This window comes from Hirundo rustica, chromosome Z (genome assembly GCF_015227805.2).
Source record: "Hirundo rustica isolate bHirRus1 chromosome Z, bHirRus1.pri.v3, whole genome shotgun sequence".
In the NCBI taxonomy this organism is placed as follows: domain Eukaryota; kingdom Metazoa; phylum Chordata; class Aves; order Passeriformes; family Hirundinidae; genus Hirundo; species Hirundo rustica.
Window position 1 is genome coordinate 20,735,360 of NC_053488.1, and position 13,590 is coordinate 20,748,949.

The following is a 13,590-nucleotide window of genomic DNA, read 5'->3' on the forward strand; positions in this document are numbered from 1 at the left end:
ACCTCCGGAGCCGCGGCGAAGAAATCTACTCATAAAAATCTACGTGCACGAAGAATCCACGCAGGAAAAGGATCGTAAGTATTGCGTGGTTGAGTGGGGGTGACCGAGCGTGTGAGTGAGACGTGATTTTATCATGAAGCGAGTGGGACCCCAAAATCGCAGTTCCATTGTTCCGCGAGGGGTGTGGTCGGTTGCGGGGGAAGCGAAAGTTTCGGGGGTAGAACGCACCTCACACGTTAAGCCCTGAAAACTCGGGGAGTTTTCGGAAAGGGGGGTCGGTCACAGGAAGGCTGAAAGGGAAGGTTACGTCCTTACAAGAGTTCTGGGGACTGGTAAATCTTTCAGCCTTGGACCAGGAACGGTCCGGGGAGGAAGTAAGGAGAAGGGAGAGCTCACACACACCAGAAAAAACCCGGGGGGGGAGCGATCACCCACAAAGGGTAAGTATCTGGTAAACCCACGCCATGGGACAAACAAAAAGCAAAGCTAGTAAAAGGAATTTCAGGAAGACAAAGCGGGGAACCGGTAAAGGAATCCCCGAAATCCCAGTTGAGAACCCGCTGGGATGGATGTTAGAACATTGGGAAGAATGTCCCATAAGGGAGAGAAAATCCAAGAAACAGATGATACATTATTGCATAGAAGTGTGGGGAGGGGTGGAAATACGGGATCACGTAACTTGGCCCTTGTTTGGAACGTTTGAGGAATGGACATGTAAGGCACTGGTGCATTATGTCAGAGAAAAGGGAACTGCGGAGGAACAGGAATATGCTGGGATTTGGGGAAAAATAGATGCAAGATTGTTACCTGTAAAGATAAAAAACCCTACCACTGTCTCAGGGGATAAATGGGAACCCTTAGACAACTTACCTCCACCATACATCGTGCCCTCGCCCCCTCCCCTCCCAGAGCAAAATAATCCGCAAAACCCTGGGAGATTGGGACCTCCTTTGGGACGGGGAGTCCCTATGCCTCCGTCTCTTCCATCTGCCCCTCCGTTGGAGTCACAGACAGGGGCCCCGTTCCCACCGGTTGGGCTCCCTCCCCCGCTAGAACCTCAGCCACTGGGAGGGAGGACACAGAGTACACACACCCCTGCACCAACACGGGATGACCTGCTGCCTGATTTAGATTTGGCGGCTTTCTTTAGTCCCCCTGCAAATACACAGCAGAGTTGGGCAGAAGCAAAACACTCACCTCCCGCTAGGAGGACCAGAAGACAGCTAAAGAGAATGAATGAGGTGGAGAGTGAAGGGGAGGGTGAAAAAGCAAATCTTCTTCCCTTAAGGGAAATACCCACTGCTCCGGGAATTATCGGGTACGTAAACGTCCCGATTAATACCAGCAATGTAAGAGCCTTCAAAAAGGAGATGGGGAAACTTATGGATGACCCTTTAGGGGTCTCCGAAAGGCTAGACGAGTTTTTGGGAACTAGCATCTATTCATATGAAGATCTCACAGCCATTCTCCGGTCCTTGTTCAATACAGAAGAAAGAGAAATGATCAGACAAGTGGGGATAAGGGAATGGGAACGGAGAAACCCTCAGAGCACTCCTGGAGATCAGAAATGGCCAAGCCAAGATCCCCGATGGAATGCTCAGACCGAGGAGGGTAGGAGAAGTATGATTGATATGAGGAACATCATCATACAGGGAATCAGAGAGGCCGTGCCCCGGGGACAAAATCTAAGTAAGGTTTTCGGGGAATGTCAAGGGAAAGATGAGACTCCCACAGAATGGTTAGAAAGATTGAGAAAAAGCCTCCAGATATATTCAGGGACAGACCCTGATTCTCCCGTGGGGGAGGTACTGTTGAAAACCCAGTTTGTAGCAAAATCATGGGAGGACATCAGGAAAAAGCTGGAAAAGATTGAGGGGTGGCAGGAGAAGGGATTGCAGGAATTGCTGCGGGAAGCCCAGAAAGTCTATATGAGAAGGGATGAGGAAAAACAGAAAATACAGGCTAGGGTGTTAGTGGCTGCTGTAAGGGAAGCCCAGAAACAGGAACGCCCACAAGCTTCGGAGAAACCCTTAAGGAAAGCACCTCCGAAGGGGGCAACACGTCTGCAGAAAGGGACCTCAGGGAATCGGATGGAGGGATTGGAATATTTCTATTGTAAAAAGAAGGGACATATGAAAAGGGATTGTCCGAAGAAAATAAGGGATGAAAAGATGTTTCGGGAGGACTAGGGACGTCAGGGGCTCTATCTTTTGGGGTCCATAACATCGGGGGAGCCCTTGATAACATTGAAAATAGGACCCAAGGGAACAAAAATGGATTTTTTAGTAGATTCGGGGGCTGAGAAAAGTACATTTAAACAGTTGCCCCCAGGATGCCAAATAAGCAAAGAATCTATGGTGGTTATAGGAGCTAAAGGGGAACCGTTTAAGGTACCCATTGTAAAAAATGTGGAAATTGAATCAGAGAATAAAATTTGCTTGGGGGACATGTTGTTAGTAGAAGAAGCTGATTACAACCTGCTGGGTAGGGACCTGATTGTTGCACTGGGTATTAACCTCATTGTAAGGAATTCACAGATTATGGTTAGCATATATAAACTAACCCGTGAAGATGAGGACAAAATTAACCCCAAGGTATGGCATACAGGGAAGGAAGCCGGGAAATTGGCTATGGAACCTATATCAATTGAAATTGAGAGGCCTGAAGATCCCATAAGGATCAGGCAGTACCCAATCCCTTTAGAAGGGAGACGGGGACTGAAACCTATAATAGAGGATTTAATAAAAAAAGGCATATTGGAGCCGTGTATGTCCAGACACAATACCCCGATTCTGGCCATTAAAAAGGGAGATGGGAATTATAGGTTAGTGCAAGATTTAAGAGCCATAAATGAAAGGACAAGAACCCGGTTCCCTGTGGTGGCTAACCCCTACGCCCTTCTGAATAGGATTTCCCCGGAGGATACTTGGTACAGTGTTATAGATTTAAAGGATGCATTCTGGACTTGCCCTTTAGCTGAAGGCAGCAGGGACTTTTTGGCATTTCAATGGGAGGATCCAGATACTAACAGGAAACAACAGTTAAGGTGGGCCTCACTTCCCCAAGGATTCGTGGACTCCCCAAATTTATTTGGACAAGCATTAGAACAGTTGCTAAGTCAGTTCTCCCCTAGGAAAGGGACAAAGATCTTACAATATGTAGATGACCTATTGGTGGCTGGTGAAACAGAGGAAGGTGTAAGAGAATGCACTATTGATTTATTGAACTTCCTAGGGGAAAAAGGATTGAAGGTAGCAAAACAAAAGTTACAGTTCACTGAATCTGGGGTGAAATATCTAGGGCATTGGTTGGTAAAAGGGAAAAAGAAATTGGATCCTGCAAGGATAGCTGGGATTATAGAACTGCCCCCCCCTAAAACCAAAAGACAAGTACGTCAGCTATTGGGGCTGTTAGGATACTGTAGACAATGGATAGAAGGGTATAGTGAAAAGGCTAAATTTTTGTATGAAAAATTAACTGCAGAAAAGATCAAATGGACAGAACAGGATGATAAAGAATTGGAACAATTAAAGAGTGCTTTGGTAACTGCCCCAGTATTAAGCCTCCCTGATATAAATAAGAAATTCCAATTATTTGTAAATGTAGGGAACCACACAGCACATGGGGTATTGACACAAGAATGGGCTGGAGATAGAAAGCCTGTAGGTTACCTTTCCAAACTATTGGACCCTGTAAGCAGGAGGTGGCCTACATGTTTACAGGCAATAGTAGCTGTTGCCTTATTGGTAGAAGAAGCCAAAAAGATTACTTTTGGGGCTCCCATCACAGTTTATACCCCACATAATGTAAGAACAGTTTTGCAACAAAAGGCTGAGAAATGGCTCACGGATGCAAGACTTTTGAAATATGAGGCCATCCTCCTTCATGCTCCAGAATTAGAATTTAAAACAACACAAGCAAGTAATCCTGCTGGGTTCCTGTTTGGGGAAGCTTCATCTGAGCCTATACACAATTGTACAGACCAAATAGAATTACAGACAAAGATTTGAGAGGATCTGGAGGACGATGAACTTGAAGAAGGGGAAAAATGGTTCGTAGATGGGTCAGCCAGAGTTATAGAAGGAAAAAGAAAATCAGGATATGCTATTATAGATGGGAAAACTGGGGAAGTAATAAAATCAGGCCCCTTGGGCACTTCTTGGTCAGCCCAGGCATGTGAATTGTATGCTGTATTACAAGCTCTCAGAGGACTTAAGGGGAAAATAGGGACTATTTTTACTGACTCAAAATATGCTTTTGGGGTAGTGCATACTTTTGGAAAAATTTGGGAGGAGAGAGGACTAGTGAACACTAGAGGGAAAGGTTTAATACATGAGGATTTGATAAGGCAAATTCTCAAGGCAGTAAGGGAACCAAAAGCTATTGCAGTAGTATATGTGAAAAGTCACCAAGCTAGATTGCAATTCAGAATACGTGGAAATAATCTGGCTGATCAGGAAGCTAGGAAAGCAGCTCTCCTAACCCTGGACACCCCGGAAAGCAGAACAGAAAACCCCAGAGAATTTTCTCCTCATCCTACAGAAAAGGAGATAGAGGATTTCAAGAAAATAGGGGGTAGTTTAATAAATGAAAAATGGAAATTGACTGACGGTCGGGAATTGATTCCAAAGGCTTATGCCAGGAACATATTGAAGAGATTACATGCACAAACCCATTGGGGAACTCAAGCTTTAGCAGAACAATTTCTAAAGTTCTTTGGATGCAAAGGTATTTTTGAGTTAGCAAAGCAGGAGGTTCAGAGTTGCTTAGTATGCCAGAAAATTAATAAGTCAAAGGTCAAGCACAGTGCATTGGGGGGACGCCCCTTAGCATATCGTCCTTTTGGAAGAATACAAGTGGATTTCACAGAGTTACCAAAAATAGGTAGATATAGATACCTGCTAGTGATAGTAGATCAATTAACACATTGGGTAGAGGCATTCCCTAGCCCCAGGGCTACAGCTCAAACGGTAGCATGCAGGTTGTTAGAGGAAATAATACCCAGATATGGGATCCCTGACTCCATAGATTCAGATCAGGGAACCCATTTTACATCTAAGGTCATAAGAAACCTGGCAGAAGCTCTGGGAATCAGATGGGAGTATCATACACCTTGGCATCCTCAGAGTTCAGGTCAAGTAGAGAGAATGAATCAAACTCTGAAGGCACAGTTGTCAAAACTTATGCTGGAAACTAAAATGACATGGATTAAATGCCTCCCTCTAGCCCTCCTAAATATTAGGACGCAACCTCATTCAGGTTCGGGATTATCTCCATTCGAGATGCTGTACGGAATGCCCTATGAGCATGGAATGCCAGTTGGACACCCCCGGGTAGAGGATTGTCAGATCCAGTCTTATATTGTTTTGATTAACAAAAATTTACAGGAACTTCGGAGACGTGGACTGGTAGCACAAAGCACCCCCCTGGGGTTTGCTATCCACAAAATCCAGCCGGGTGATCGAGTGTTGATCAGAGCTTGGAAAGAAGCACCGCTGTCATCGCATTGGGAGGGACCTTTCCTCGTCCTCCTCACTACAGATACTGCCGTGAGAACAGCAGAAAAAGGCTGGACCCACTCCTCCCGAGTGAAAAAGGTGGAACAACACAGCAGCTCTCCGCGGTGGAAAGTCACCTCAGCACCTGGAGATTTAAAGCTGAGAATTCATCGAGACACCCAATGACCAGCGCTTATCGGATAAGTTGCACCCAGGCAGGATGTCCCTGCTATCCTTTTGTTCATTTTAAGTGCGGGTATTGTGAGCAAGTTTGGGTAACTCATTGTGTCCGGGGAGCTAGACCTTGGAATTTGTGTGTACCTTGTCACGAGGAGGAAGTCGGGCTTACCAATCTATTCCTATACGTTGCCACAGAATTGGGATTGTTCGAATTGGATTCTCCTGAGTGGTTCCACTATTTCACTAAAGGGATAAGGGGAGGATTAAATAAAAGGGCGGATCCACTCGTAATTGAGTGCAGGAGAACGTTGAAAGTACCCTGTAGAACAGATCAAATAAGGAGAACTAGGTGGGAGCAGTACAAAAGGCGATACGCTCAGAGAAGCACCGGCAGGGACCCGGAAGAATATCCCTGCTGCCAAGAAGATGGTTTACCCCGCCGCTGGTGGCAACCCAACGGGCGAAGGGTTGAGCAGAGGGATAGGTCTATGGGTAACCCTGGTGATCCTGAGTCGAGCCATGTACCCCACGAATGGCCTCCACAAACCCCAAGAGGGGATGGGGAAGGGAACTAATCTCTCCACGGTCCCTTCAAACCTTACCAGGAACGGAGTTTCAGAATCCAGGGTACGAGTAGACTGGTTTACACTAAAAAGGGGGGAGAATCACAAATGGAATGAAGGGGTTAAATTGAACAAATCCAATCACCCGATGGCAATGGCTAGGAAAAGAAGGGAGGTAAGCAGTCTTCCTTTGATCACAACCTGCAAAGAATGTAACAAAACTGTCTGGATTGGAGGAAAGAGAGAAAGTACTTTTGTGGGATATCTACAAGTTAACACCTTATGTTATGATAAGAGAAAACTGAAAATGTGTGCCTTGAATGGGAAAACATATTGGGTGGGACAAAATGAGAAATTACAAACAGCTGCTTTAGCCAATGGACCTATATTACTCGATATGTTGGGGGAAAATGATGAAAGGGTTTGTTTAAGAATGGACAAAGTTTTTTGTTTTTCTAAAGATGAGGAAGGGTTAGACCCTGAGAACAAGATACAAAAGGTAGCCCTAGAATTTAAACGACAGGAATTGGCAGCTAAGAAAAAGAGAATGGAGCAGGAAAGAATGAGAACACTAAGTGAGCAATATGAACAATTAGAAAAACAATCTAATGATTGGAGCCTGGCTACTTCCAGCAAAAACCTTTTCCTGGACTTGGTACAAGAAATTGCTACCGAATTAGGGCTGACTAATTGTTGGATCTGTGGAGGATTAAAATCCACAGAAAGATGGCCCTGGAAAGGTGAGAGTTTAACTCCTGAACAGTTGCTAAAATGGGATAACAAAATCTTAAACACTTTGACCCGACCAGGAGGATGGACACTGGATGAACGAGTAATAGGAACAATCTGTATAAGCAGAGAAGGAAATGTTTACAGTGATGTAGTGGGATACACTCCTTGTCTATCCACTCTAGCTGTAAATTCCAACAATAGATCCAAGATATGGCAACCAGAACCCCCTAATGGGTACTGGGGAAAGGAAAAGCAAGAAAAATGTAATTGGGTAGAGGAAATTGAACTCTGTTGGCATGAATTCGCTAACGCTAACCCTTATTACTCCTTGACTGAGTTGGTGGAGTTTTGGGACAAGCCGGAAAATATAAACATTAAATGGAAAGCACCCAGCGGAATTTATTGGATCTGTGGGAAAAGAGCATACAGTGAGCTACCCCGGAGATGGAAGGGGTCCTGTACCCTAGGTATGATTAGACCCTCTTTCTTTACACTCCCCAGAACTGGTAGCAATTTACTAGGGGCTCCTTTGTATGAGACCCTCAGCAGGAGAAAGCGAGAGGTGAAGAAGGAACTCCCACAAGTGGGAGGGAATCAGAAATGGGGAGAGGAAGAATGGCCTGCAGAGCGCATCATAGAATACTATGGTCCAGCCACCTGGGCACAGGATGGAAGCTGGGGATACAGAACCCCAGTATACTTATTGAACCGGCTAATCAGGTTACAAGCTGTAGTAGAAATAGTGTCTAACCACACCTCAGACGCCCTGGAGTTGTTAGCCAAACAACACTCACAGATGAGAGCTTTCGTATACCAAAATCGAATAGCTTTAGACTATTTATTAGCGGAAGAAGGGGGTGTTTGTGGAAAGTTTAATGACTCAGAGTGTTGTATCGAAATAAATGACTATGGAGAAACTATCAGAGATTTGGCTGCAGAAATTAAGAAAGTGGCACATGTCCCAGTGCAGAAATGGAATTCGATACTAAAAGCCTCATGGTAGGATCAAATATTTGGAGCAGGGGATTGGTGGAAAAAGGTGGGATTCTTTATCCTGTGCTCTGTAGCCGGATTAGTATTCTTACCCTGCTTAATACCCTGCCTAATAAGACTAATTCACACCGTAGTCCAAGGAATGCAAATAGCAGCCCTTCCCATGGATCCCGAATTAGCTTCAGGGGGATTAGCCAAAAACAAAGCTACCTCAAAAATTATGAACCTAACTGAGGTACTGCTGCCCAGGTGTTAGAAAAATTTGAAGCTCAGATACAGGAGGGAAACATAGAAAGAACATATTGGAGCAAAACGACAGGGGAAAGGTTAACCGAATAATGGTTAAGAGGCTTTTTTATCTTGACAGAGAAAAAATACTATAACCAGAACACGAATTAAATTGGTGAATTTGGAAGAGGGGGGATTGTAATATATGTGCTAAAGTTAATTCGTGTTATCAAATTATAAAGGGTAAATGTTAACTGTATAAATATGAGTGTCAAAGATGTGCTCAAAATAACATAGGTAAAAGTAAAATGTAGAAACCAAAAATGGAAAATTTCCTCAGCTTGGGAAGCACAGGAGGGACACGAGGAAAGTATGATTGGAATTACCAGAGAGGGGGCCTTGAAACTATCGCTGCCGGGAATCCCTGAAAAGAGACAAAGAACCACGGAAGACGGGATACAAGTCCGGAGACCACGATAATCACTTCAGATGGATATCTCTACCCGTCTCCGTCGAAATTAACATATCCACAACACACCCGGGCTCGGCCATCAGCTGCATTGTTCCACCCTACCGGTCCATTCAGACTCCCGATACCGAGACTTGCATAATTAATGAAGACGCCTCGAAGAGGATAACGTCAGAATTTCGGACTTCACTCTGCGATCTAGTGTATAAAAAAGGGTGGCTGGAGACCAAAATTGTGAACTTGGGGGGATATCAGGCTGGCAGAAGCTGATATCCGTGTTCACCCAGCGGCGATCCCGGGCTCGACGCTGTCCTTTTAATTGTGGCTTTCTGAGACTGATATTTTGTCTCACAATAAAATTCTAAATTTTTGATACATCGAATTTGGTCTATTTATTTATAACATTATTGATGTTGTTTTTTGTTTGTCCTGTTATATTTACAAGTAAAGGACTGTTATTCCTTTCCTCATAGCTCTGACTGAAAAGCCTTTTTACTCTTCTAAATTATAATAACTCGGAGGGAAGGGATTGGAATTCCCCATTCCTAGAGAGGCCCCGCCTCTCCCTAGCAGATACTTGTCTTTTCAAACCAAGACAGCCATAAGTCACGATCTGCCCCTGCCAGAATTTACCTTCTACCCAGTCAGAGCTGATTCAGCGCTGAGTTTTTGCTGATCCAGTTGTCTTTATTAGTTTTTTCTGATCTTGGGGGTTTTGCCAAATGTCCTGTAAATTCTGCACTCTTTGTGTCCACTACCAGTGGTATATTGTTCATCCCAAGTTTTGTAACTTCCACCCAGGTCTGAGATCATTGAAGCCCGTCAAGACCTAAACCTTTACAAGGCAGTTCTACCAAGTAATATCTCTTTCTAACACCTGGACATAGCTTAGAGCTTGTTTGCTGCTGTTTCACAGACTAAATCTCCTTTCCTGTTGATTACGCTTGAAAGCATTAAAAAATCAATCAAAGAACAAACCTTTTAAAGAAATATTTTACTTTTCCCGCATTTCGCAACAGTAAGACAGGAGACTGGGAGTATTTGCAGCAAAGCTTTATTGGGAGAAGCAGGTGGTGCTGCAGGAGCAGGGGCCACAGCCCTGGCGCTGCTGCTGGCCCAGGAGCCCCCCGCTGCTACCCTCACACCTATGACTGCAGACGGGTGAAGATGTTGGTGCCGACCCTGCGGGGACGAGGAGGAAATGTAAGGGAGGGATGTGGCAGTGTCCAAACACGCACCCAGCTCTGTATTCCCCCACCATATTTGCCCCTTGGCAGGACCCCAGGGGATGATATTTTTCCTGTGTTTTACCCATGCACAAAGCAATCAAGTGAACCTTGCCATAGAGCTTTGTTAAGTAGTGCTTTTAAAACAGATATTAAAACTGCTTTTGCCAACAGCTGTAAGAGTGGCTCTGTAAGCAACCTAAACCCCTCATCTGTGACATCCCCAACCCCTCGGGGGTGCACAGGGGCCCTGTGCAGGGCAGGGACAGGGTGCTCACCAGGTGGCTTTCCAGTCACTTTTGATGCTCTCCACATGTGATCTCAGCAGCCACATGGTCTTCAAAACCTCCTTTCCATCATCATCCACAAAGCACTGGCCCGTGAAAACAGTGATGGAGTCTGCAGGGACAGGACAGGAGGAGGAGGGGAGCATTGCCAAGGTGACCGGTCAGTAGCTGCTCCAGCAGAGGGGACAGTAGACCCCTGCTGTCCCTGGCCTCCAGGACAGTGGGGATGGGGAAAGCAGGCAGGAAGGCTCAGAGGGCTGGGGGTGTCACACGGAGATGGGCAGACAGTGCAGGCTTCAGCCCCTGCTGCCTCTCCTGCACCTCGGGATTGGGAGCTGACAGCAACCAAGGAGCTCCAGGGAAAAGGATGGGGGAGCCTCAGAGAAGGGAGAGGGAGAGCAGTGATGATAGTGCAGGGGAAAACAGGGAACCAGCAGGGACACTGCAGCAAAGGACAGAAGGAAGGTCTGGCGACACAATAAGGATGCTAAGAAAAGACTAAGTACCTGAAAAGCTCCAATGGACGGTGAAGCCGAAGGTGGGCTGGTTCAGCTGATTTGGGAGGTGCTGAGACCCCAGCAGTGGTGATACTTCGATCTCTTTTGGGGTGGCTGACACAGCTGTCCAGTACGCGCCGGTGAAGTCACCATTTGCGTCCACGGTCGTGATGGTCATGTTGGAGCCCAGGTCATTGATCCACATCCCAGTCAGGGAGCACTGGAGAGCAGGGAATTCAGCACGGCTGCCTGCAGCCACAGGCCCCTGCCCACCCCACCCTGTGCATCCTGCCCTGACAGTACCTTTTTCACAGAGAGGCCCTGAGCCCCCAGGGCCAGGAAGAGCACGAGGAGGAAGGGAGTTGCTTGCACCATCTCTGCAGCAGGTAGACAGCTGATGTACCTGGGGATGTGCTCCTTGCAGGTCTCTGCTGGTGCTCCTGGTCCCTCTCCCTTTTATTGCTGCCAGGTAGGCGGTTGGCAGCAAAAAAAGGGCACTGTTCAATCTGGGTGTTTCCATATTTGGTTGAAACCCCTGATAGTGAATCTAGATCGGAAGGGTGGGACATGTCCAGTCAGAGTAACTGGTTGTAATGGTTTTAATTTAATGTAACTGGGCAGAAACCAAAATTAATGTAGTGGTTTTACATTTGCCAAATTCTGGTTGCTAAATTTAGTATAGTGGTCTTAGTGTTTATTTCTTTTCTGTGGGAGAGAGGTTAGGAGAAAAGCAAAGCAGGCTCAAGCTTAAAAATTAACATTGTTTTATTAACACACACTAAAAGAATGGAAAAAGAAAGTTGAGGAAAAAAACTAAAAGAAAACAGAATGAAACTCCAAAACACTCTTCCCTCCCCCTACAAACCATTAACTTTCTTACAAAACAACATAGAAAGACACAACTTGTGATTTTCAGTCAGTTTTGAGACATTAATTTTAAAGAATTAAGAATTTTTAAGAAAGTTGTTAGTTGCTGAATTAGCTGAAGTAGATAGGTAAGCTTTGTTCGCATTTAGCAGAAGCTGGATCTTAGATAACCTATCCCGGATTTAGTAACTCAGTGTTTGTGAGCTTTATGTTTATGTAGCTGTGCTTGTAATGAAAACCAAAATGTGGTAAATAGGGCATAAGATAGCTGCAGATTTCGTGTTTAAAAGAACCATTAAACACAGGAAACTATAAGTTCTACCAAGGATTCACTTGTCACGAATGCATTGAAAAAGTAGAAAGGTCAGGATAAGGAAGACTCATCTTACTTCCTCATTTTAGTGACCCCTCCCCAGAATAGAACCCCGACTCATTTTAGGAAATAAACTACGCATGCTTAATAGCCTTTTTGCCAATTAGCATATGAAGCGAGGAATAGGAGGTGACAAGGGTATGAATATGTATTTTTATTTTAGGTATTCAACACTTTTGTAAGTAAAAGGCTTTGTAATTACCTGTAAATTTCGCAGTGCGTATTAGGGAAATATCCCGCGTGCTGCCCGGCCGTAATAAACATACACTTTCTAACTTTGAACTGTTAAGAGAGTTTTTGTCCATCACAGTTGGGTATCGATACTAGATCAATACCCATATTTCTTTAATAAGTCAGTTTAACCATTGAAACATGATCTTTCATTACTTTGGGAGAGCAGTCTCTCTAGAGTCTCATGGAGACACTCATCACAAGACAAAAGGTTTAATAACTCCAAGTGCCGAGTCCTGCACTTTGGCCGCAATAACCCCCTGCAGTGTTATAGGCTGGGGACGGTGTGGCTGGACAGTGCCCAGGAGGAAAGGGACCTGGGGGTGCTGGTGACAGCAGCTGAACTTGAGCCAGCAGTGTGCCCAGGTGGGCAAGAGGGCCAATGGCATCCTGGCCTGGATCAGGAATTGTGTGACCAGCAGGAGCAGGGAGGTCATTCTTCCCCTGTACTCTGCACTGGTTGAGGCCACACCTCGAGTGCTGTGTCCAGTTCTGGGCCCCTCAGCTTAGGAAGGACGTTGAGATGCTTGAGCGTGTCCAGAGGAGGGCAACGAGGCTGGTGAGGGGCTTGGAGCACAAGCCCTATGAAGAACAACTGAGGGAGCTGGGGTTGTTTAGCCTGGAGAAAAGGAGACTCAGAAGTGACCTTATCACTCTCTACAACTTCCTGTAGGGTGGCTGTGGTCAGCTGGGGGTTGGTCTCTTTCTTCAGGCAACAATGGACAGAACAAGAGGACAGAGTCTCAAGCTGCGACAAGGGAGACATAGGCTGGATATTAAGAAAAAGTTTTTCACTGGAAGAGTGATAAAGTACTGGAATGGCTTGCCCGGGGAGGTGGTGGAGTCACCATCCCTAGAAGTGTTTAAAAAAAGACTGGATGTGGCACTTGGTGTCATGGTCTAGTTGAGGTATTAGAGATGGGTTGGACTCAACGATCTTGAAGGTCTCTTCCAACATAAAAAATTCTGTGATTCTGTGAAAATAGTCCAGTGGCTCTCAATGTCACAAGTCCGCCTGGAGTTTTTGCAGATTGTGATGTTCTATTTATTAGCTGCCTTTCCCTTGGCTACATATAGGCCTCTTAGTGTATTTGGGGTACTGTTAAAGAATGAGACCTCCTTTTAACCCAGGAGTGAGGGCTTTAAAGTTCTCAATTAAATCTCAATCACATCAGTCCCCAATTTTTATTAGAATCAGCATTCCCCTGACAACATTAAGATGCTACCAAGAACAGTCTATTTCTCCGTAGTTTACTCCAGAGAAGTCCGGTTAAAAATGTCCACTTCTTCAATCCTATTCCAATAATATTATCAGTTCTTTCACTTTAATCCACTGATTTTATGCGGTGTCTGTTCTACGTACCCTCTGTTTTCTTTCTTCTCTCTCTCAAGGAAGAGTTGTGCCTTAGAAGCTTCATGTTGCCAGGAAAGGGTTCAATCTGCCCA

At 45.3% G+C, this 13,590-nt stretch overlaps 1 protein-coding gene across 1 annotated transcript; it reads right to left on the reverse strand.

Moving 5' to 3' along the window:
- Positions 1–9,788: 9,788 nt before the first annotated feature.
- Positions 9,789–11,085, reverse strand: LOC120765557 (avidin-like). Its single transcript, XM_040090559.2, has 4 exons — positions 10,977–11,085; positions 10,683–10,893; positions 10,168–10,288; positions 9,789–9,845 (listed from the first exon to the last, which is right to left on the reverse strand). Exons 1-4 carry the CDS (start codon positions 11,046–11,048, stop codon positions 9,809–9,811), a joined length of 441 nt encoding a protein of 146 aa, XP_039946493.1. The 5' UTR covers positions 11,049–11,085; the 3' UTR covers positions 9,789–9,808.
- Positions 11,086–13,590: the final 2,505 nt, after the last annotated feature.

Bases quoted from the DNA above. Each gene is read 5' to 3' on its own strand.
- LOC120765557 (XM_040090559.2), bottom strand. From the start codon at position 11,048: ATGGTGCAAGCAACTCCCTTCCTCCTCGTGCTCTTCCTGGCCCTGGGG. The intron at 10,289-10,682 runs GTACTTAGTCTT...CTGTCCCTGCAG, and splicing joins CGTCCATTGGAGCTTTTCAG to ACTCCATCACTGTTTTCACG. The intron at 9,846-10,167 runs GTGAGCACCCTG...TCGTCCCCGCAG, and splicing joins AGTGACTGGAAAGCCACCTG to GGTCGGCACCAACATCTTCA.